The sequence below is a fragment of the Podarcis vaucheri genome (assembly GCF_965113315.1).
Source record: "Podarcis vaucheri genome assembly, chromosome: 5".
NCBI classification, from domain to species: domain Eukaryota; kingdom Metazoa; phylum Chordata; class Lepidosauria; order Squamata; family Lacertidae; genus Podarcis; species Podarcis vaucheri.
In genome coordinates this window covers 65,258,256-65,284,053 of record NC_138763.1, presented here as the reverse complement: position 1 = coordinate 65,284,053, position 25,798 = coordinate 65,258,256, and the positions used below count along the sequence as shown (strand labels likewise).

At 41.1% G+C, this 25,798-nt stretch overlaps 1 protein-coding gene and 2 long non-coding RNA genes across 5 annotated transcripts in view; 1 reads left to right on the top strand and 2 right to left on the bottom strand.

The window, feature by feature from the left end:
* Nucleotides 1-2,383: 2,383 nt before the first annotated feature.
* Nucleotides 2,384-8,749, bottom strand: LOC309533516. Its single transcript, XR_014220270.1, has 2 exons — nt 5,419-8,749; nt 2,384-2,827 (listed from the first exon to the last, which is right to left on the bottom strand). It is a non-coding gene; the product is annotated as an uncharacterized lncRNA (long non-coding RNA).
* A 1,176-nt stretch (nt 8,750-9,925) lies between these two features.
* Nucleotides 9,926-18,871, top strand: LOC309533518. The gene is made up of 2 exons (XR_014220272.1): nt 9,926-17,406; nt 17,454-18,871. It is a non-coding gene; the product is annotated as an uncharacterized lncRNA (long non-coding RNA).
* The window catches only part of MARCHF5 (membrane associated ring-CH-type finger 5), a 20,654-nt gene continuing 12,566 nt past the window's right edge, over nt 17,711-25,798 (bottom strand). For 2 of the 3 annotated variants that reach the window (XM_082224939.1, XM_082224941.1), the window contains exons 4-6: nt 21,669-21,852; nt 21,097-21,263; nt 17,711-19,902 (exon numbers count right to left, since the gene is read on the bottom strand). In XM_082224939.1, coding sequence (XP_082081065.1) covers nt 19,786-19,902; nt 21,097-21,263; nt 21,669-21,852 — 468 coding nt within the window. In that variant the 3' untranslated portion in view covers nt 17,711-19,785. The remainder of the gene's footprint in view (nt 19,903-21,096; nt 21,264-21,668; nt 21,853-25,798) is intronic. The other variant, XM_082224940.1, reaches the window with a different exon arrangement.

Genomic DNA, 25,798 nt, shown 5'->3' with positions numbered 1-25,798 from the left:
GTCAGAATAAAATTGCGTGTTGCATTTTCCTGGAGATACGATATATAATATCCGAGTAGGAAGTAAACAGCTAACCTTGGGACATAGAATTAACCTGCCTGTATCTTTAAAGGGCGCAATGTTTTATCATTGCTGTATTTTACTTTGCTAAGGTTCAAGGCCCCTCTTGTATCTTACAGCAACGCAGTGAGTTAAAAGAAATAGGACATAATTTCTCAGGGAGTGTTAATGCTATTGAACATTAACCCTTCATGTCCAACAAGTTCATTACTCATTATGGCTGGCATCATGGTAAAGAGGTCATTTGATTGTTTTGTTACACAGAAAGCTGTAGCTTTTTATGTGATACAGATGATAGGTTTTCCACTCCCTTCCTAACCTGCTCAAAAACTGAAAACATGACAAGGAATCAGATGAACGCTTCATGTGATAAGTGGCATTAGACATGACAGACGCTCCATGGATATTGTCATATCAATTATACCTTGATACTTAATTATACAGCAAACTTTGTTTACAGGATGCAAGCTATGACAGAGGCATCATTGGAGTTTAATTATGCTAGTATTGTTGCATATGCATGCAAATCTGTTCAGGGATTTCCTCATCCAGTCCAAGCAAGGTTGCACAGGAACAAGACTTACAGAATTTTATCCAGGAAGCTTTTAATTCGTTATCTAGGGGGAAAGACCCTGTTTGTGGCAAATAGTGTGTGTGAAAAAGAACCATCAAATAATTTCTGTCCTTAGGGAACACTGGCTAAGAGATGCACAGGATTTCAATAGTGGTTTATGCTATTCACACCCAAAACGTTGGCATACCCATGTGTTAAACGTCTGTGCTGGTAACTTTCTCTCAGCGAGAACACACTTTGGGAATTGTATGCTTAGTTCCCTGTAATAGAACATTGGGCATGAGTAAATGTTTGGTCAGTCCCAAGAATGACTTCAGAATGCTGCAGTGGTCTTAATCTCACTTCTCCCACTCTTCCCTCAGTAGTAAAAATACATTTTGCTGGAAATCTTGGAAGAGTGGAGTGAACATGTTGGAAAACGTGCCATTTTACTGTTGCGTTGCCAGCTGTCAACAAAAAAATGCTACTTTTTTTCATTCATACATACCATATTTCTCTCCACTGTGCTTTTCACAAATATTTTAAAGGTTTTAGATTTTTCCTCACAAATACCTCATTTTTATAAGTTTATCTCCCCCCTTTTTTTGTTAAAATCATTTGCACAACTATTTTAAAGAGATTGGAACGCACACTGCAAAAATTATATATTTTGAGACTTGTTAAAACATGCACAACTCTCAAGAAGAACTCAATGACTTTGGTAGAAAATCAGTTCATGAAATAGATTATTCCTAATGCAATATTTTAGAATTTATATGACAACTTACACATTGATGGAAATTGCTCCCCTTATTTTTGTAGAGCAAGCATGAAACCACTTTCCAGGGAACTGGTTGAATACAAGTCTGTTCACTGCATGATTCAAAGTGATTTCATGATTGCCAAACAATGTTTTTTTTAAAAAAAATGCTGGGGTTACAACATAAGCAGAACATTCTTTTTTGTGGCGTGATACTGGTCGTTTGCACATAGCACCACTAAACCATGGGCAAGACTCAGTGAGCGCCCATGTCCCCCCCCCTTCGCTCCTCCACAGCCAAGAGGAGGACTTCTGCCGAGCTTGGTTTCACTTCTAAAACATATTGTCTTAGTCTTACCTACCAACCAGGATTGCTGGTTTAAAACATTGTGTCTAATTTAATTAGCCAACTGCATAACTCATAGTTTGAAGTTGGCTTGTTATGAAACTGACTACAGTTTCATGTGTGCATGCAGTTCACCATTTGTGGCCCCTCAGCACCCCGAACTATATTTATTTATTCACTACTTATAGGAATGGCCAAGGCGGCTAGCAAAATATATCAACAGTATCGTAAAAATAAATAAAAATCCATTGTACAATGAACCTTTATTCTGAAATATCATGAAGTCAGTGTGTCCACATGCTGTGAATGCCAATGTGTCCAGTAGAGAGACTAAATTTCTTTTTAAGTGTTCTCCAACATTTTATGATTTCCAAGTTTGGTAGAACAAAATGCAGTTTGATAACTCAGGCATATCAGTGGATTCTCTCCAGTAGATCCAAAGCTGCAGTGTCAACAAGCAATAACAAACTACCTAGACTACACTGTAATTCAGTTTTAGTGCTCGTTAACAAAATTTATGTAACAAATCATAAATTATGACTAGACTACTGTAATTTTTGCAAGTGCTATTTTGAGCAGTTAATGTGGAATTGGGTGCATGTTGAACACAATATGACAGAGTGCTTGTCATACTCTTGACAATAAACAATCTGAATATAACCTCGAGTCCTGAAATGGTTTTATTTTTAACTTGTCACATTCTGGTAGCAATGCATTTGTCAGCAGCTGACTTTGCTGGGCACAAGACGTCATTTTAGGAATCTAGATTACAGCTTTCAGCGAAGTCTCCTAACGCATTTCACTTTTACCTTTTAGGGTCCACCCTGCTTTTTTGAAACACCCAGAGGATGGCAGAAACATTAGGAATGAGTTAACAGCTGCACTAATCAATTTTGTTTTAAGCTTTCCAAAGTATTTGTCTCCGAAACGTGGTTTGAAGTACAGTGCTTTTGCTTTACTAGAAAGGGATTTGCTGCTCCAGTCTTAATTTGCACCAAGGAGATTTCTGTTTCCTTTAATTCCAGCCTACTTTCTCTAAATCCCAGAGCCTCCGTCTATAATCTTGGAGATTTCTTGGAGAACAGGCAAGGTCCCTGCAGACTTGGAGCTAGGGGGAAAAGGAAGACTCAGGTAACTAGTGACTGGTGAACTTGATATTGATACCAGAAATGGTCATAGAACAGATAAACAGTCAGTCTGTGAGCTAAATAAATAAATAGGTACTGCTCTGGCAGGAAGGTAAACGGTGTTTCTGTGCGCTGCTCTGGTTTGCCAGAAGTGGCTTAGTCATGCTGGCCACATGACCCGGAAGCTGTACGCCGGCTCCCTCAGCCAGTAAAGCGAGATGAGCACCGCAACCCCAGAGTCATCTGCGACTGAACCTAATGGTCAGGGGTCCCTTTACATTTACCTTACTGAGGGATTGGACTACAATCCTAACCATACCTCCTTAGAAATATGTTTCTCTGAAATCAGAGCCTCAGATTGTGTTGTACATAGTTGTTTCCTATCAAAGGTGGACCATTCCCAAACCTGGAGAATATTTAGAAATGGAAAATGCTTGCTGCACATGTAAGGATAAAGCTCTGCTTTTATTTACACAGATTCTAGCAAATCACCTTGCAAGGCTGTAACAAGAGAGGCACTTAAGCAAGAAACAATTGCACTGGAGTTCCAGGCCATGCTGTTCTCTAGCCGAGTAGGTTGTCGAGATAACCCTTCACAATTAACCCCTGGTCGCCAAAGGAATGATAACAAGTGCAACACAACTTGAATTTTCTCAATTGTCCTTTGCTGAAAGAGAATTGGGCCAGAAAATAATCCTGCTGGGATACGCCCTGAAATGTTAAACTAACTTTTCCCAGGACTTTGTTCTGGGTCAGTATTTCAAAATTCAAGTTACGACTACAGTCCTGAGAAGGGCTTGTATTCAGATGTACTTAGCAGAGAGAAAAAGTGCAGGTCATGATGCAGTTATGTTTAGGCATTATACATGCCATAGGTCTGAAGCACCTGATTCCCTTCGACTAACACTTGAAATTTTAATGTATTTTTAAATATTTTGTTGGAACCTGCCCAGAGTGGCTGGGGAAACCCAGCCAGATGGGCAGGGTATAAATAATAAAATTATTATTAGTATTATTATTATTTATTCAAACTAGTTTGAAGATGCTGAGAATTGTTGCTCTGTGAGGGGTGAACTACAGTTCCCAGGGCAAAGACTAGCAGTCATAAAATTGTAGAGTTGGAAAGGGACCCCAAGGGTCATCTAGTCAAACCCAACAGACCTAACTGACCTGACATGTCAATTCTGTGATTGGATTCCTCAGTGTTTTACCTTTCCCTTTTATACCCGGGGGAAGTTTTGACCTTTCTTGGAGAGGTGGTGAAGGAGGTTCTCCAACCCCAACCCCCGTATTTCTATTTTGTTTGTATCTAGAAACTATGAACAGTATACAGTGGTACCTCGGGTTACATACGCTTCAGGTTACAGACTCCACTAACCCAGAAATAGTACCTTGGGTTAAGAACTTTGCTTCAGGATGAGAACAGAAATTGTGCGGGTGCAGCAGGAGGCTCCATTAGGTAAAGTGGTACCTCAGGTTAAGAACAGTTTCAGGTTAAGAACGGACCTCCAGAACGAATTAAGTTCTTAACCCAAGGTACCACTGTACAATGGAGCAGTTCAGCTAAGGCAATAAGCTTTGGCTGTACTACTGAACTTTCCCTCCCTCACCAATCCCTGCTCACTCCATAAATCTGAACAGATTTGGGGAGATTTCTGGGACAGAGGGCAAGGGAAATTCTGCTGCGCTAACAGAACTACTGTTTTGGACTTCACCCTGTGTTTGCATTGAGTGAGGAATACAAAAATCAAAATAATAAAGTGTTGCTAGCATGGCGGCCTATTTTGTATTACAGTGGTACCTCGGGTTAAGTACTTAATTCGTTCTGAAGGTCTGTTCTTAACCTGAAACTGTTCTTAACCTGAAGCACCACTTTAGCTAATGGGGCCTCCTGGTGCTGCTGCACCACCAGAGCACGATTTCTGTTCTCATCCTGAAGCAAAGTTCTTAACCCGAGGTACTATTTCTGGGTTAGCGGAGTCTGTAACCTGAAGCGTATGTAACCTGAAGCATCTGTAACCTGAGGTACAACTGTACTGCTTATGCTGTGTTACTGAACAATTTCTAGGAGCATTAAGTAGCAACCCCCTCTTTTTCTTTTAAAGCTTTCTGTTGTCTTTTAAAGCAAAAAGGTTGAAGAATGACGTGACACACTCGTTTGTCATGTGCGCTGCCAACGCTAAAAATAATGTTGACATTTATAGAAGATGCACATTTGAGCCAAGTTTTCCCCACACGACTATTCTTGAGCTCCAAGAGACTCTGTGTGTGTCAGGATAGGCCTTTGAAACACCTTCTCTTCTCCGCCGCCACCCTGTCAATTTTTTGGTATCCCATCCCCGCATTTTGTGTCTTTTCAGGCTGCTGCAGAGCAGGGAGAATTACTAGTCACCCAGAAGAGGGTTGGTATGTTGTGTACTGCCCTGGAGGGAGATGCTGTCAGCAATACATTATGTACATAAAAGGCACTCTGGAGGATCAGGGACAAGCTACGTGGCATGAGCTCAAGCCAAGCTGGAGAGTTTGTTTAGTAAAATTATTGTCAGTTGTAGATTTGCCACCCTGCACTCACCTGGAAGCAGATGTTGTCTACTTGGCTGCCTTCCAACAGTCTTGCTTAGGGCTGATTTTGTTCTTGTGGTGCTTGAGCAATGGTTTGTTTGTTTATTAATTACCTGCCCTTCACCCTAAGTTCCCAGGGCAGGTTACAGCATTAAAATACAATATTAAAAGTCATTTTAAACAACTTAACAGCCCTAAGGATAAGCTGGGTGCTAAAAACATACTCATTACATATCAGAAGCTGCTTTAGCACTAGCTGCATAAGGTAGGTGCCAGACATGTGGGAAGGGAGTTCCACAACCTAGGGGGCCACCACAATAAAGCCCTCTCCCAGACTGCCCTTGTCCTGAACCTTTGGGGACAGAGGAACTACCAAGAGAGGCCCCTCTTCCAATCTCAACATCCAAGAAGGTCTGTAAGGAAGGAGGCGGTCTTTCAAATATTTGGAGCCTAGGTCATTTAGGGCTTTGAATACCAACATGTGCCTTGAATTGGGCCTGGAAACAAGCTGATAACCAGTGCAGCTGTTTTAAAACAGGGTGGTGCAGTGGTCTAAACCACTGAGCCTCTTGAGCTTGCCGATCGGAAGGTCGGCGGTTCAAAACCTCGCGACGAAGTGAGCTCCCGTTGCCCTGTCCCAGCTCCTGCCAACCTAGCAGTTCAAAAGCATGCCAGTGCAAGTAGATAAATAAGTACCACTGCAGCAGGAAGGTAAACAGTGTTTCCGTGCATTGTGGTTTCTGTCATGGTGTTCCATTGCGCCAGAAACAGTTTATTCATGCTGGCCGCGTGACCCGGAAAGCTGTGTGTGGACAAACGCTGGCTCCCTCGGCCTGAAAGTGAAATGAGTGCCACAACCTTTGACTGGACTCAACCATCCAGGGGTCCTTTACTTTTACGTTTTATATATATATGATGCCATACAAGCTGTCTTGCTCTCCCATGACTCCTATGTGATCTAAATAAACAAACCTAATAATGCACAGGTCCACCATGATTCTGACCTATGATGTCACCTCAGATGAATGGAAATAGCATCTGTTTGAAAAGGGTGTCAAGCTTTGTCCAGATTCCAGGAAAGAGGTCACCAGCAAGATGCTACTTTGATATGGAAAGTGACTGAGGTCCATGGTGTATGTGTGTAGATCAGCCGCTTAGAGACAAAAATAAATGAATACATTTAACATGCTTGTTACAATCGAAATACATTTTACAGGATTGTGATATTTCATTGTGATTTGACCTCTGAATTTCTAGTTCAGTCAATCTTTGTTGTTACTCCCTCCAAAATGTCTGTATGTCCTGAAACACCCTAAAATGGATTGTTTTGGCCCTGCCACACAGTGATGGTGGATTTCGCAAATGCTGCCCATTTGCTAGTGCGGACCACTCACCCACATGAATAATCACATCTCATCTGCTGAGTAAGTGTCCTGAGGATGTGCCTTAAATAATTTCCCAAGAATCTATGATACAAGAATGGAAAAAAAACTGATCGTAGAAAATCAAAACCCTGACCGCTGTGGATTTCACATCCTAAAAATGCATAGGAACACTACAGATTCTGAGACAATGCAGAAGGCACATAAATTTTAAGGCTCCATAACAGATTACGTAATTGTAGATATTTTTTATTTTCCACATGTTTTCATACAGCTGTGGCAGCAAAGAAGTTGGTCTAAAAGAATGAATATGAAATATTTTAGCAGCTTCCCTCCCACTTGGGGTCACCAAAATGTAAGAAATTAAAATCACTGATGTTTTGCCAGCTTTTATGTCACCCATATATATGCTGCCTGTGATGGTCACACTTCACACTGTCCCATGCTAGGATTGATCTTTCAGTGTAGTCAACATGACTAACAGTTTCTTCCACAGGGGTTCCTTGATAGCAAAATCATTTTATTGCGAATTGTGACTGGTGCTGACAGCACTTTCAAAATCAATTGTGCCCAGTACTCCAAAAAAGTTGGCAACCCCTATCATAGGTAATGAGTGTTTTTATACTAAAGTGCAAACTAATATGTGATGTCGGTTCTATAGCCTATGGTCCTGTGTATTTTGTCATTGGATTTTACCTCTCAAATTGTAGCTCAGTCACTTAACACCAAATCCAGTCTTGGCCTTGCTTTTGATAGAAAGCAATACAAATCCCAGATTGGGAATATGGTGGGCAAGAATGTCAATAGCTAATCACTGGAAATCTTGCTCACCTTCCTCAGTTGATTACTGGGTTGGTAGAGCCTGGGATTTAGGTATCTCTGAGCAACTCACATATCAAAGAAAACTAACTACAGGGGAATCTAAATCAGATCACTTTTATGCTACTTGGTCTAAATTTTTTATTTATGTCAATACAAAAGAGACAGAACATGGTCCAATTAAGTTTGTGGAGAGGATAGGTTTCAGAACATTAGGATATAAAGTGATCTATCAGTGTCTTGGATTGTGATGATAAAATATGCACCACCTAATTTAATGTAGGGTATTGCCTTCCCTTTTCTTCCCCTCCGTCTTATCCATTCTAATTTTCCTCCCCACCTTTTTTATCAGTATGTTTGATGTTGTTTACATATTGTCTTTATTTTAATATTTATATTTTTTATTTTAAAGCAAAGGTATATATGTTTGTGTGTCTCTGTAGATTCAAACTGGAGCCACAGGGCTGAGGAAGAGCTATTTGACAGTGAAATGGGCTCCCTTGCAAGGCGGACTCTCCTTCATTGGAGATTTTTAAATACAGGTAGGGCTGGCCATCTTTCAGGGATTATTTAGCTGCGATTCATGCATTGCAGTGGGTTGGACTAGATGACCCTTGGGAATCCTATGATTCTATATATATATATATTTAAGCCCGCCTCAACACCATTTTTATTATTCACACGGCTGCTGTTTGTTCTGCATGTGGGAGGAAAGAGAGAGAGATTCTTGCAAATACTGGTAGAAAGCAGCCTTGCTTTGCACAAGGTTTCCTCTGCTCTTTTCTTTTACTTTTCTCGTTTGCATTTGTTCCCAGCTTTGATCCCTCCCCTCTTTTCCCTGCTACAGCTTAAGCCGATCCATGTAGAAATCCAGATATGCTTACAAGGCAACATTTGTGTGCAGAAACTGTGAGGCACACAGATCAAAGGGTAGGAGAGGCGGTGTCTTTTCCACCCCCTTTTTCTGCTGTGTATGCCAGGTATGCTGTACATTTTCTTTCTCTGCTTAGCTCAATGAAAACATTGGGGATATATTACATTGCTCTGAGCCCTCCAGGACAGTGTGGCCTGTGTCTCTTATTTTGATAGATACAGCTGTCTGAGAGATCATTGTTTTGCATGTATACTATATATATATATATATATGCTTTCGTAGATTTTCACGGGTATAGGAATGCAGGTTTTGGTGTCTTCGGGTGTCTTCCCGTGTAAGAGTCGGGGTGTCTGTGCGACGTTTCGACGAGGTCTCACTCGTCATCTTCAGGCTGGTGCTTTCGGCTTCTTGTTACTGGAACAGAGCAGAGTCTGGTGTTTGAGTTCCTATAAATACTGTTGAGGGGTGTGGTGTATAGCCTCCAACGTTCTGGGCAGAGAGGAAGTTCTGTCCGCCTGCCAGACATCTGGAAATTAGCCCTCCCCACAAAAACCGACACCAGAACCAGAGGCACACAGAACGCCGTCACCAATCAACCACACCAGACCCAAACCCAGACCCTCTCCACAGACATATTACAGACTCCATCCAGCAACCAAACTATAGTGGCACCTCCGGATGCTGCACCCCCCTGCAATCCCTACACAGATCTGGCCGGCACAAGGCACAAAACCATAGCTCGCCCCTATACACGAAGCCAAGCCAGAGCACAACTAAATGCAACACAGCCATCTTCTCAGAAAAACTCTTCACAAGCTCAAGAGGTCAAGACACGAGAGCTTTAGCAACTAATCTACACTTAATGACCCACCCAGTGATATTCAGAATATCACTCATGAAATCACCCAAGATATCCCTCAAGTAATTAATGACCCACCCAGTGATATTCAGAATATCACTCATGAAATCACCCAAGATATCCCTCAAGTAATTAAGGAACAAAAGAAGAAAAGGCACACTAATCTAGGAACTTCCTCTCTGCCCAGAACGTTGGAGGCTATACACCACACCCCTCAACAGTATTTATAGGAACTCAAACACCAGACTCTGCTCTGTTCCAGTAACAAGAAGCCGAAAGCACCAGCCTGAAGATGACGAGTGAGACCTCGTCGAAACGTCGCACAGACACCCCGACTCTTACACGGGAAGACACCCGAAGACACCAAAACCTGCATATATATATATATATATATATATATATATATATATATATATATATGCTTTCGTAGATTTTCACGGGTACAGGAATGCAGGTTTTGGTGTCTTCGGGTGTCTTCCCGTGTAAGAGTCGGGGTGTCTGTGCGACGTTTCGACGAGGTCTCACTCGTCATCTTCAGGCTGGTGCTTTCGGCTTCTTGTTACTGGAACAGAGCCAGTATATATAATCCTTACATTGCCGAGAATAGAGGCCTGAGTTGTGCCTGCTTTGGTTTGCAAAAGGGCAAGTCCATGTATACAGTAAGTCCTCAAGGATAGATTACTGTGATAATTTATCTATCTCTCACAGTCCAAATGCAAACCACAGAAAGAGAGAATTTATTTCACTGGTATTTTATTTCTTCCTTTCCAAGGTCTTGTCATAAAGTGGGACGCCAGCTTCCTTTAAAAAAAGGTATAAAAAGGTGATACCACTAACCAGAGCCTTCCTAAGTGCTTCGCAGCTGTTCCCTTGTATGCATTATGTATTTCATTTACATCCCACCTTTCCTCGGAGGAGCGCAAGTGATACCTGAAAGAGAAAAACAGGCACTTTTTATTGGGGTGGGGTGGAGATGGTGCATCTCCACCCCCATCATCCAGCCCCGGACACTGAGGTCCAGCTCCAAGGGCCTTTTGGCAGTTCCCTCCCTTTGAGAAGTGAGGTTACAGGGAACCAGGCAGAGGGCCTTCTTGGTAGTGGCGCCCTCCCTGTGGAATGCCCTCCCATCAGATGTCAAGGAAATAAACAACTACCTGACTTTTAGAAGACATCTGAAGGCAGCCCTGTTTTTAGTGTTTGACCTTTTATTATGTTTTTATATGTGCTGGAAGCCACCCAGATTGTCTGGGGAAACCTAGTCAGATGGACGGGATATAAATAACAACTTTATTCTTATTCTTTATTTTCATGCCAGGGAAAGGTCCAGTATGGTTGTAGTGAGAAATCAGTGGCCCCATCAGGAGTTTCGGTTTCCTTCAAAAGCAGCTCTCTGTATTTTGTGCGCAAGGGAGCCAGAGCTGTAGCCTCGGCGTTGCTTTTTCTGCGGCTTAGCTGGCCAAATAGCTGGCATTAAATTATGAGCTGGTAGGGAAAGGTTTTGACAGGTGCTGCAGGGCTTGTTTGGCTAGCTAGAGCATTTTGAATCAACATCTGACTTCTGAACTTTGGGAGCTGATTTTTTCCACCCTGTGACTTTGTGCCACTTAGCACAACCTCAGCAGAAATGGTTCCCTGCTGCCTGTGGCCAACTGCATCTTAGGCATGGGTAGGAAGACGAAGGCCCGGGGGCCGGATCTGACCCAATCGCCTTCTTAGTCTCGCTCACAGACGGTCTGGCAATCAGCGTGTTTTTACATGAGTAGAATGTGTGCTTTTATTTAAAATGCATCTCTGGGTTATTTGTGAGGCATAGGAATTCGTTCATTTTTGTCTTTCAAAATATAGTCCAGCCCCACACAAGGTCTGAGGGACAGTGGACCAGCTCCCTGCTGAAAGTTTGCTGACCCCTGGGTCTTAGGAGTGCATCTCACAAGCAGGGGGCACAAGGTGGGGTTGGGGATGTGGATGAAGTGGGATGCACTGGAGTGATGGGGTGGGTGGTGTTTATAGGTGCTTGCGAGCTGTGAGAGTAGAATGGGATGTGTAGTGGGTGCTGTATTATTTGTGTAGAGATATAAGGCAGAATTTGGGTATACTGTGTCTATGGTACTGGGGTGACTGTTGTATACTGGGAGTCAGGATGTGCTTTGGCAAAAGTATTGCATTGTATAGTTTATTACATATGTTATTTCTGTAAACTGCTCAGGCACATTAAGTGATATTAAGTGACATATAAATATATGAAATACTAGAGGCTGCCACCCCTGCGCTCTCTATTCACCAACCCCAACTACTTGCCAACCCCCTTCCTCCATAACTGTTCCTTCTCTCTTTATACCTCAGTGAGTGTCTATCATGCTTTTAAGCATTTTATTGGTTGGTATTGATTTTATAGAAGTCACTTTGGGAGCCCTGTTAGCTGAAGACCAGGATACAAATGTCCAAAATAAAAAAGAGAGGACCTGTGTGTTATTTTTAAAACTGCAAATGACATACAAATCATAAAACTACAGTACAGTGACAAAATAACAGGACAACAGTATGCACAGCAATGTGCTCATGCCGTTTTCACTAATATTCATTTTTACAGACATTTTCCCCAAATATATGCATCTGTACATATTTTCTGGTTGGAGAACTGCATTGCAAAATCAGGAGAAGGGTGAATTTTGGAAACTAGGTAGGTTTGCATCAAAAGGCGAACTGAACCAGATTTATTTGCGTTGCTGGAACAGGCCACATGATTTCTGTGTTCTGTACGGTAATAAACGCAATATCGCAATATCAATGCTGGATTCAGGAACTTATTTCTGAATGCAATATTTCATCAGACATCCCTTTATGGAGGCCCTTGAATCTAAACTATTGATTGTGCAATTAAAGCTCCAAATCCTCACCTTTGTGCTTCTGCTGCAGGGGTATCACGTTTCCTAAGTGCTCAGAGCACAATGTTTATGCCTGATAAAACATAATACCTCCTCTCTTAAGGACTCAATAGCATCAAGCGATTGTTAGACCGGAATGTGGCTGGACAGGAGAAATGAGCACATCAGCTTTTTGCTTTTATTGGTGGGCAACAGAATTCATGTTCCCAGATCTAAACATTCTGTGAATGTGTCCTGTTTTCCCCATGTCAGTTCATTTGATGCAGTGCACAGCTGGAGTGTTAAGAGGCAGCTCTGAACATTACAATTACTTGGTGCATTTAACACCAGTATTTTCCCCACAGAAAATAAAAATACTTAACCTAAGACATTCACCTTGAAATCCATCTTAACCCAGCCAAAAAGATGTGGTGTAGGTTTGGTTTTTTTAAAGTTGCTGTAGGTTTTTAAGCATAAGTTGGATGGCCACCAGTCATGCATGGTTTAGTTGAGGTTCCTTCACAGCAGGGGGTTGGACTCCCTTGGGACCCCTCCCAACTCTACATATTTATGATTCTATGACTAGGGGTTAGTCTGGTTGTGCTCTCAGGATTCCCCTCCATTCCTGTGCTCTTGTAGCTGCTGCAAGAGTGGATTTTGCAGAAAAAGAGACCGTGAAAAGTGGTCAAACCAGTCTGTCTGTGACGTTAATAGCTATAGCCAAGTCTGTGAAGTATCAGATGTTGTTATGTTATGCTTGAGCTAAACTGTTCCTCCGAAAATAGCTGGAAATCTTTCCAGGAGGTGAGCTTAGGCAGGAAGGTATTCTTCCCTCTCTCACCAGGCGGGAGGTGATGCCATCAAGGTGTGGGACTGAGTGTGCAGAAGAACAAAAGAACCAGTCAGGCTAGTAACTGGGAGTTGGAAAGACAGAGAGACCTGAATTCTCTCTCTATGAGAATCTAGTACTAAGAGTCTGTGAAAGCTCCCCTAGAAACCTAATGGGAGAATAGTAAGATCTGTTGGCTGTGTTAATGTTGAGAGCCCTTCCATATTATGCTCAGTCTATGGTGTGTGTGTATATGTGTGTGCACGCTAAACAAAACCATATCACAGAAACACTACAATCACTACCAACCTTCATTCTAAAGAAACGAAACCCAAGGCACTTGCAAGCTCCCTTGAAAAATTCACTGCTCAGAGACTGGGGGTGTGCTTGACAACGTATTGACTCTGTCTAAAATTGATCAGAAATGTAACACCAATTGGCATCTGCTAGAAGGACAGATATTTTTAATTGGCTGTATGTAATTTTTCCTAAATATAAATTTAATTATTATAGGTGTGTTTTTCTCTCTGCTGTTTTAAGCTGCTTTCAACAGATGTTGGGAAGACAGCATTTAATTTTTGTTTAAAAAATGTAAATAAGTCAACTGAAGTAAAAGTTTACTATGTGCAGGTACAAATATATAGGCTCAGCTCCATAAAGGATTTCACAGCCCAATGGCTTCTGCAAATGACTGGGAGATGTCTGGTTTTCCATCAGGTTGCAGGCCTTGTGGTTTATGACAAGCCATGCTGCAGAGAGATCCCTCCTGCAACCTTAATAGTGTGAATGGAACCACTAGACCTGGTGGGGCTGCTAGGAGGTTCTATGGGCGTGGCCAAGTTCTTCTGGTTTTCTCCCCATCCTTCCTTGCAAAGATACTTAAGTGCTAACAACTTGGAAAGTTGCCACGCTTAACTAAACTGCCAAGGCAACTTTAGGTTCAGTTTGGTCTTCCTTTTGGTCCCTTCTGTCATAGGTGTTTCTTGGGGCAGGAGAAGAGAACATAGAACAAAATTTCTAGAAGTGCTCGTCCACCAATAACTATAAAAAGGACAAATCCTATGCCACTACATTAAAAAGATGACCACCACATAGCTGGCCAAAAATCACACCTCAGTGCAATCTAAATTAATGAGTGGAGCAAACAGAGACGCCTTAAGTCTGGTGCCTGCAAGCTGATGATGATGATGATGGTGATGATTAAAATTCATACACTGCCTGTCATCCAAAGATCACAGGGCGGTTTTCAGCAGTAAAATACAAAATGGAAAAACACAAAATGCGTATCATAATAAGAACACCCCAAAAATCCTCCCCCGACAAACACATTTAAAAGGCCATAGATTTAGCAGCCAAGGGTCTGGTTATAGAATAATGATGGCATCATACATGCTTCCCAGGGGGAGAGCATTCCACAAATGGGGAACCATTCCTGAAAGAGCAGGTTCTCAAGTTGCCACTCACCTCACTTCCCTCGCAGGAGGCTCACGGAGAAGAGACTCTGATGATGGTCATGTGGGGACAGGCAATCCTTGAGGTACTGGGGTCCTGAGGTGCAGAAGGCTTTAAAGCTCAAAAACAGTACTTTGAAATGAGTTTGGAAACGGAGCGCAATGCAGTCAAGCCAATGCAGACATAGCACAATGGACTCTGGAAATCCCCTTGAGATTCAGCTGGTCATCCATTATTGGGGTTTGGGCTCATGGTACTCGTGCTTTGATCCTTTGGGATACTGGCAAACCAGTAAATAAAGGTAAAACAGCCTGTTAGCAGTTTAGTATTGGTAACAGAGACAGATCATACAAAGCTCTTAACAACTTGGGTCCAGGATGCTGTAAGGACCACTGTAGCCCTTATGTCCTGGCTTGACCACTGAGTTGCCCATGTTACAGAGGCCTGGCTGGCCTCCATTGAGAGTTGCACATTTTGTGTCAGAAGCCCTGAGCTGTTCCAGCAAAGATTCAGTATGTTAAATTTCAGCCATCACCTTAGATGTTTTTATGTAGACAAGTCTATGCAACCTTTTTCATCAGTCATTTTAATCATTTTATAATGTTTTTATGATGGTTTTACACACCATGTTCTGTTGTCTAAATTGGCAACATATACTCTATAAATAAAAATTCAAAGTGTTTATTGAATAGGAGCAAGAAGAACACATGAAATCTATTTAGGAACCACCATCCTCCAGTAAGCCTTTAATTGAATTGCTGTTGGTCTAACTGCATTCAGTTCAGGTTTTGATGCAGCAGGGAGGAGACTACTCATAAAATTCTATTTTTTTTACTACTGGCTTCCATGCTGTTGTGCTGTCTAAATGATTATTGCTTTGCAATAAAGCTGCCTCTACAGTCTGCAGGCAGTATTTTCATAATATAGCCAGGATAAATGCTCATAACCATGCTCAATTATTTACAGAAGAGCTTAATTAAAAGAAGTGTAGATTTAAATAAAGCAGCAAGCAAAGTTCAATGATGCGTAAGAGAGATGTTGCAGTGTTAATGCTTTCCTCTCACCATAAATGTAAATTGGTTGTCCGGGTGTAATGTGAACAAGATGCCCTGGTCATTCCAGACACAGAACTTGAATTTAACCCATAAGGTCTCACTCCCAATGTCTATTTTATACAACCCACTTTTAAAGCTATCGTCTGTCTGCTTAACCCTCTTACATCATTTGTTTTGACATCAATCTCCCTTTGAGTTAAATTGGAGCACCTTATTAAACTCCTAGATAGCAATAAAGATACAATTTATTTCAGTTGACTCTGTGTTTAACATAATAAATTTATTGGAAATCACAGTCAAAAAACACTGCTAAACACACGTTACTAAGGTACACTGGCCTCCACAGTGTTGTTGACATGATTATTTTTTAACAAAACTGCTACTGAGATTCATTAGAGCAGTTTTGTGTTGAGCAACTGTGAGTCTCAAGCACTTTAGGGCTGAGTATTTATTTATTTAGAGAAACCAACCAGCTGGGAAAAGATACAACCTTCCAATGAGGCATCCTTCATTAGAAATCTCTGGAGAAAACCAAAATTGCCTAGATAAAATATAGAAGGTGTTTAATAAACCCCAGTAGATTAATAATAATAAATAATACAAATAAAACATGAGTGCTAACAAGTTTGATCTCTGAGAGTATTAACTCCTGTGTCAAGATAAAGACAACTTGGAGAAGAATGAGCCTCCTAAGGTTAAGCTTAGCCTGCGATCCAATGGATGCCTGCAATGTTTTATAATGTTGGGGTTTTTTACATAAAGAAATGAAATATAGTCCTTTACAAAAAGAACCCGATTTTGATCAGTTGCTGGAGATAGGTAGTGCCTTTCCTATTCAATTTTAATAGGGGTAAATAGGAACCTTTCTTTTTGCAAGTTAAACAGAAATTTTCTTTTTTTTTTTAAGGGTGGGGATACAAAACACCACAGTGCCACTGGCCTCAATTGTTGAGGATTTCATAGTGCATGAAATGGTTCAGGGTTTTTTGTTTTTAAATTGAAAACAGTGACTTAAAAAGCCACTCCAACGTGGGCAGATGAATCAGTCATATTTTTGTATTTGCCACTTTTTTCTAATGTGTATGGGGGGGAGAGAGAGATCACATGAGCCATCCTTACTATGTAAACAAGGGTTGCTTGAATACTAAACAAACTCCTAGAACCCCATGGATTTTACGCATCTTTTGACGAGACACCTAATGCATATGCTGGAATTTGTAAAGCTTGGGCATGAGCACTCTTAATGGTGATCTAAATGGAAGAAGACCGGGATTAGCAAAGGCTCTGCAATTGTAATATAGAAGTTGGCACAACACAGCAATTCCTTGTGGACAAAGAGATTTTGCTGTGTACACAGAGCTGCCTTGCACGCAATAGTTTCCTGGTTTACTGCACAAATGGGCACAAGGCCAGTGCACTGGTGGATCTTCTGTCTGTGCATGGGAACTTTTGATTCTTCCTTGTGAAATCTAAGCTCCCCCTTCCCACTGCAACCCCTGAAAAGCCACTCCAGAAACTGGAGAAACCCTCTAGAATAGCCACCAACCCAATTTTGAAGCTGCTGTAGGTATACGACATCAGCCAAGCATTGAATCAATTGTGATAGTGCTTCCCTATAGCATGGGGCTCTTTGAATCCTTGATTCCACTTTCCAGTGCCTAACAAATTCAAACCCCTCTTTCCAACACCAATGTCTCAGCCACACATTGAGGCTTTCAATCTCCTACACAGCAATAGAAATATCACTTCCAGAACCACACAACTTGCATTTCTCAATGTTCATTAAGCATAAAGCAATAGGTTAACTAATTTGGGGTTGGAGAAGGTGGGCTCAGCCATCTTATGAAATTAAACAAAGAAAATGGTGGCATGGTCCAAGGATCTGCAGTGGAAAAGAGAAAGGAATTATAGACAGTACAACATAATCCTGCACAACTAAATCTGGGCAGATTGAAGATGCTCTCATAGAACTGGGATAATGAACAGCAAGCACCTTTATGGGAGCTGAAATCTGATGTCGCTAGTTGATGTATGCTAGTAGAATAATCAAACTAATATATTGGTTGTTAAATTAAGCAATGGATATAGTTCAGTGTTTAATAGTTTATTCCCCCAAACATTTAAAGGAATTAAAGCAATCTATGTTACTATATTTGACACCATACACCTAAAGAATATAAAAAAACTTTATTCAATCTAATCCAGTATGTGATCGTAAATTGCACTACTAAAAACATGTCAAAAGCACAGTAACCAAGGAAATGCTTTTTGCTACTGAATTTAAAATATAATCCCACATTCTTCACAGTACATTTGTAGTGATAAAACAATAATTTCAGCAATTTTACCATAGAACAAAATTTTAGACCAACCAATCTATACTTTTAGGTTTTGTAAGAGATAGTTTAAAAACCAGCAGGTATCAAAGAGCTGGTGTATATAAAGTAAAGATCACCTAGAAGGCTTCTTACAACAGGAATTTCTGCAAGAAATGTTTTATAGTGCTGAAAACTCATAGAAAGCCAACATTCTGCAGGATACTGCTGAATATATAAATATATAGATATCAAAAGTCAAATTGACTTACAGTGGGGGTTTTTAGTATTTACAACAAGAAACTAAAGTATTCTGTTATGCTTTAGGTTTTTCCACATATACCAATGCTGGAATACTAGCTGGTCATTATTACCTTTTAAAATATTACATTTTTATATTTAAAGTAAAGCTTGCTATGGAAATAATATTTCTTTAGCATACGTTATTACAATCAAACGAAGACTTTTTTTCCATTTGCATCACTTCTGGCCAACAACTATTTACCAGTACTTTAAAAAGATGTGTTTATTACCTTTTCCATGCATTAGATATTTGAACTGGAACATAATTTGAGAGTTTAAGAGACACTCAATGGTTCTTTAATCCTGCCAAAGCAAATACCACTTGTAAACCCAGAATGACTGTCATTTGTTACTTCGCGATGATGTGACTTGTACAGAACCCAAAATTTAAACACTGATACACTAATTTCTACTGTTAAGAAAAAGTGCAATTTAAATATCTCCCTTATCAACCTCAATCCTGCCATGTACTAGGAAATCCATCTCATTGACTGGAATGGGACTTGTGCACACATGTCTAGATTGGAACCTATGCTCCAATCCAAAGAATTTACTTATAGGTGCCACCAAAATCAAGGACACTTTGAAAATAGATTTCAAAAGAGATGCAGTTAAGGTGAGTGTCAGATAAGTCTTAAAAAAATAAAAATGGAAAATAGAAAACTGACTTCAGTAAAGCAGGATTGACTTGTGTAATCAATAGTCTTTTAACATTCACAACTGAACATTTATACTTCCTTCTAAACACAGCTATGTGTTACCAGTGCTTGTTTTTGAACCCTTGCTTCTTGATTTAGCCTGAATAATGACTCCACAATTTGGTTGTGCTTCCACAGCATACTGGCACTAAGCAACAGTCTAATATTTAAACTAGTCACATATAGATTGTAATTCAGTTTTTCAGTTTTACTGGTGGCAGACAGGAGTTAATTATATATAATGCTACTTGCATGAAAGAGCCAAAAGACTGTTGAATTTTTTTAAAAAATAAAAAAGCAATTTGCTGGTGTTCCAAGTTATCTGACTCAGACAGGTTTTTCTATATTTAATGAAACTTCTAACAATCTGGGCTGTTATGATGGACTATGCGAACTAGCAAGAAAATGAGTTGAGTTCTGCTATCACTAATTTGAGGCTTATTCTTTAGCTTCCTCTATGAATATGGGAACCCTTATTAACTGACATTCCAGAGTTCCACTTGGCAATAATAAACTATGCATATTTTTAGAAGTTTCTTATATTGGCCCATTTAGCAAAGTACTGTGCATTTACTGCAATAAGCATACAAAATATAATTCAATACAGTCTGCACATAATTTATTAACTTCACAACTGTTTGGCTTCTGTTTTGAAAGAAGGCAACATTTGCCCATAGGAAAATGATTCAGATGTCTTCCGCCACAAAGTAAACACATCAGTGAAAACAAATCACATTCTTAGGATCAACAACTAAGGAGGATTTGCCCTGCCATAATAAGGTATTTTATTATTCTATGGGGGTGGGGGGACCACAAAAATCAGCAACATATCCTCCAATTTCAGCTCCTTTAGCCAGATAATAGGTATTGGTACATTGCTGCTGAATATAGCAGATGAGATTGTAAAAGTCTGACATCCACAGTCATTTATGCACCTTCTTGCTCGGGATAGTTTAAAATTTTCCGATGAGCTTGTCGCAAATATTGCTGCTGTTTGAAATAGACCTTGAAAGCTCCTTTTATAGCAACAAAAGCAATTCCGCCCTAAAATAAAAGGGAACAATTATTCAAAACTGACAGAACATGTTTAACACCTAATATATTTTTTAATGGTTACATACACACACACAGGATTGTCAAGCCCCGTTTCCTTTGAAGTTCGGCTAATTAGAGCAATTCTGTACTAAAACCCGAAGCATACATTTCCCTGTCACAATGGGGGTAATCTAATGTTTCTATGCTGAGTTTGCACATTCTTTTGAAAGTTTTCATTCACTTAAATGGGGAGGGGAGGGTTATGGTTTGTTCTAGGGCTGAATCTCAACCTTCTCACACACACCCCGTGGGCCATTTTGACAGGTGGGTGGGGCCACTGACACAAAAGAGAAGAAGAGGATGTTCAATCCTTCACAGCTCATGCCCAGTCCTCCAGTCCATGGTTCACAGGATTGTGTGAATGCAATCCTAGAGCAAGGGTGGGGCACCTCCAGCATGTCCCAATTTGGCTCACAAGGCTGTTTCCTAAAAAAAAAAAAAAAACAACAACCCACCTACCTCCTCCATACCTAATGCTATATGGGACATCATGTGCAGTTAAGGATGCATTCCAAAGGAACAACCAGAAAGTATCCTTGGACCCCAAGCACCACCACTATCCCCCAGACCCTATGCAATAGGACCTACTGGAACTCCAAAGTGCCATATAAATGCTATCTGAATATTTTAACTGATATTAAAAAGGTAAAGGAACCCCTGACCATTAGATCCAGTCGTGGCCGACTCTGGGGTTGCGGCGCTCATCTCGCTTTATTGGCCGAGGGAGCCGGTGTACAGCTTCCAGGTCACGTGGCCAGCATGACTAAGCCGCTTCTGGTGAACCAGAGCAGCGTACGGAAACACCGTTTACCTTCCTGCCGGAGTGGTACCTATTTATCTACTTGCACTTTGACGTGCTTTCAAACTGCTAGGTTGGCAGGAGCAGGAACCGAACAATGGGAGCTTACCCCGTCGCGGGGATTTGAACCCCCAACCTTCTGATTGGCAAGTCCTAGGCTCTGTGGTTTAACCCACAGCACCACCCACGCCCTTTTAACTGATATTATGTAACAGTAAATGTAACTAAACACACCAAGGGTGTTATTTGACAGAAGTACGACAAAGGTGAAAATATGCAGAGAAGCCAAATCTCCTACACGTCTGCCAATCTAGTTCTATAAAGGAAACTTTACACAGTCTTACCAAAATTGTTCGCTGAAGATTAGAGTTAACACTGCTGAACATCAACTTGCCAACTATCGTAGCAATAGTGGGAAAGACAAGAGCTCCACAGAGAATACGAGTAGCAGAGACGTGATCTGCCAGAGGGTTGGCCTCAGCTGGAATACGAGGAACAGGACATCCAATCCCTAAAGAAAAATGCCATTGCTAACCAAGAATTAGAGTGCACTAAACCAGATTTGTATTACAAATTTAACCTCTCCATTCCAATTAGCTCTTCGATTTAATGGTTTTGAGTACTCCTAGCCAGAAAACTTATGTACTACAACACATTCTAATAAAATTATTTATGGCATTTACTTCTAGTTTCACAGATTAGAAAGTGCTGCTCACAATTACACTGTTTGTAGTCTTTATACTGCAATACCTTCTTGCAAGCTGCATTTGGGAGATGGAACTCCACTAACCAAATATTGTGCACCAAGGAGAGAAAAAGAGAAGTGCTATATTTTGGATACTAAAATCTATCTTACCACCCCTCCTCACAGAAACAGCCAAGTCTAGATATTCTACTCAAATTTTGGTAGCATTACCTGGAAATATGCTGTTCAGAATCTGTAGTTTGTTAGAATATTTTCGCCACAATCTAAGCACATAGTCTTCCCAGCGAATCATCTTTCCCAATATAAGCATAACTGGGATGGTGGGAAGTCCAATTAAAAGGAATAAAGGATCAGCTCTTTCCATAACATCGAGGCCTTCTTTATGACCCACAACCTGATGAATAAAAAACACATTATTACATTAAGCACAGCACCATTCTAAATATAGGTAATGTGGCTACTTTACAATGGCCTGACTTCAGGAGCTACAACTAAAGAACAACGTAATTTGAACCACCATCCAGAGAACCTACATGCCACTGCCCTGTACACTTATAGTAGTGCTATTAGCTTCTCTTGCACACCGAGATCAGAGTGCCAGACCTTCTCGGCTGGTGAGCAACTCATACGATTAGGCAACTGTTTGTTTCTCTTAGACTAGATATCCATTTAGAACCACTGCACCATCAAGTCAAATAATCCTGTTTCTGAGTATACGTAATTATTGCATATGAGCTTGGCAGCACAGGAAACAATCTTGTAACTGAAACCTGACAAACCATTTTAAAAAGATATAGATACATATCTGAAATGGACTAGATCTGAAACAAGGAAGTATTTTTAAGCAGCTGTTTTCAGTATTAATTCTGCTATATATGTCCAAAAGCATCTTGATATGAGTCATGAGGAGTGTTGCAGTCAAGAAAGAGCACTACTCCACAAAAACTTCAAAATAAATGTTTTATATATACATATGCTACTCAACCCCTTCATGGATCACTGCCTTGCCGTGGCGAAGGGGCTTGAAGAACTCAGAGAAGCTATGAACTACGCCGAGCAGGGCACCCAAGATGAACAGGTCATAGTGGAGAGTTTTGACCAAACGTGATCCACCTGGAGTAGGAATCGGCAAGCCACTCCAGTATCCCTGCCAAGAAAACTCCATGGACAAAGACAACAGGCATATAAAAGTTATGACACTGGAAGATGAGCCCCTCAGGTCGGAAGGTGTCCAACATGCTACTGGGGAAGAGCGGAGGACAAGTACAAGTAGATCCAGAGCTGATGAAGCGGCTGGGCCAAAGCCGAAAGGACGCTCAGTTGTGGATATGCATGGAAGCAAAAGGAAAGTCCAATGCTGTAAAGAAAAATATTGCATAGGAACCTGGAATGTAAGAACCATGAACCTGGGTAAGTTGGATGTGGTCAAAAATGAGATGGCAAGAATAAATATTGACATCCTGGGCATCAGTGAGCTAAAATGGACGGGAATGGGCGAATTCAGTTCGGATGACTACCATATCTACTACTGTGGGCAAGAAACCCGTAAGAGAAATGGAGTGGCCCTCATAGTCAACAAAAGAGTGGCGAAAGCTGTACTGGGATGCAGTCTCAAAAATGATAGAATGATCTCGATACGAATCCAAGGCAGACCTTTTAACATCACAGTAATCCAAGTTTATGCACCAACTACTGGTGCTGAAGAAACTGAAATTGACCAGTTCTATGAAGACTTACAAAACCTTATCGAAGTGACACCAAAGAAGGATGTTCTGCTCATTATAGGGGATTGGAATGCTAAAGTAGGGAATCAAGAGATAAAAGGAACAACTGGCAAGTTTGGCCTTGGAGATCAAAACGAAGCAGGGCAAAGGCTAATAGAGTTCTGTCAAGAGAACAAGCTGGTCATCACAAACACGCTTTTCCAACAACACAAGAGACGACTCTACACATGGACATCCCCAGACGGGCAACATCGAAATCAGATTGATTATATTCTCTGCAGCCAAAGATGGAGAAGCTCTATACAGTCAGCAAAAACAAGACCTGGAGCTGACTGTGGCTCAGATCATCAGCTCCTTATAGCAAAATTCAAGCTTAAACTGAAGAAAGTAGGAAAAACCACTGGACAGGTAAGATACAATCTAAACCAAATCCCTTATGAATACACAGTGGAAGTGAGGAACAGGTTTAAGGATTTAGATTTGCTGGACAGAGTGCCTGAAGAACTATGGATGGAGGCTCGCAACATTATACAGGAGGCAGCAACTAAAACCATCCCAATGAAAAAGAAATGCAAGAAAGCAAAGTGGCTGTCCAACGAGGCCTTACAAATAGCGGAGGAGAGAAGGCAAGCAAAATGCGAGGGAGATAGTGAAAGATACAGGAAATTGAATGCAGATTTCCAAAGAACAGCAAGGAGAGACAAGAAGGCCTTCTTAAACGAGCAATGCAAAGAAATAGAGGAAAGCAACAGAATGGGAAGAACCAGAGATCTGTTCAAGAAAATTGGAAATATGAAAGGAACATTTCGTACAAAGATTACCATAATAAAGGACAAAAGTGGTAAAGATCTAACTGAAGCAGAAGACATCAAGAAGAGGTGGCAAGAATACACAGAGGAATTATACCAGAAAGATATGGATGTCTCGTACACCCCAGGTAGTGTGGTTGCTGACCTTGAGCCAGACATCCTGGAGAGTGAAGTCAAATGGGCCTTAGAAAGCACTGCAAATAACAAGGCCAGTGGAAGTGATGGTATTCCAGCTGAACTGTTTAAAATTTTAAAAGATGATGCTGTTAAGGTGCTACACTCAATATGCCAGCAAGTTTGGAAAACTCAGCAGTGGCCAGAGGATTGGAGAAGATCAGTCTACATCCCAATCCCAAAGAAAGGCAGTGCCAAAGAATGCTCCAACTACCGCACAATTTCACTCATTTCACATGCTAGCAAGGTTATGCTTAAAATTCTACAAGGAAGGCTCAAGCAGTATGTGGACCGAGAACTCCCAGAAGTGCAAGCTGGATTTAGAAGAGGCAGAGGAACCAGAGACCAAATTGGAAACATGCGCTGGATTATGGAGAAAGCTAGAGAGTTCCAGAAAGACATCTACTTCTGCTTCATTGACTATGCAAAAGCCTTTGACTGTGTTGACCACAGCAAACTATGGCAAGTTCTTAAAGAAATGGGAGTGCCTGATCACCTCATCTGTCTCCTGCGAAATCTCTATGTGGGACAAGAAGCCACAGTTAGAACTGGATATGGAACAACTGATTGGTTCCAAATTGGGAAAGGAGTACGGCAGGGCTGTATATTGTCTCCCTGCTTATTTAACTTATATGCAGAATTCATCATGCGAAAGGCTGGGCTGGATGAATCCCAAGCCGGAATTAAGATTGCCGGAAGAAATATCAACAACCTCAGATATGCAGATGACACAACCTTGATGGCAGAAAGTGAAGAGGAATTAAAGAACCTTTTAATGAGGGTGAAAGAGGAGAGCGCAAAATATGGTCTGAAGCTCAACATCAAAAAAACGAAGATCATGGCCACTGGGCCCATCACCTCCTGGCAAATAGATGGGGAAGAAATGGAGGCAGTGAGAGATTTTACTTTCTTGGGCTCCATGATCAGTGCAGATGGTGACAGCAGTCACGAAATTAAAAGACGCCTGCTCCTTGGGAGAAAGGCGATGGCAAGCCTAGACAACATCTTAAAAAGCAGAGACATCACCTTGCCAACAAAGGTCCGTATAGTAAAAGCCATGGTTTTCCCAGTAGTGATGTATGGAAGTGAGAGCTGGACCATAAAGAAGGCTGATCGCCGAAGAATTGATGCTTTTGAATTATGGTGCTGGAGGAGACTCTTGAGAGTCCCATGGACTGCAAGAAGATCAAACCTCTCCATTCTGAAGGAAATCAGCCCTGAGTGCTCACTGGAAGGACAGATCGTGAAGCTGAGGCTCCAATACTTTGGCCACCTCATGAGAAGAGAGGACTCCCTGGAAAAGACCCTGATGTTGGGAAAGATGGAGGGCACAAGGAGAAGGGGACGACAGAGAATGAGATGGTTGGATGGTGTTCTTGAAGCTACTAGCATGAGTTTGATCAAACTGCGGGAGGCAGTGGAGGACAGAAGTGCCTGGCGTGCTCTGGTCCATGGGGTCACGAAGAGTCGGACACGACTAAACGACTAAACAACAACATGCTACTCAAAAATCATGTTCCTAGAACTATGTATCAAGAACAGAACCCATGAGTAAAGCTAACTTTTTAAAATGTCCGATATTTTTCAATCCACAGTTGTGCTGATAAATAACCACAATCTATAAATAATTGAA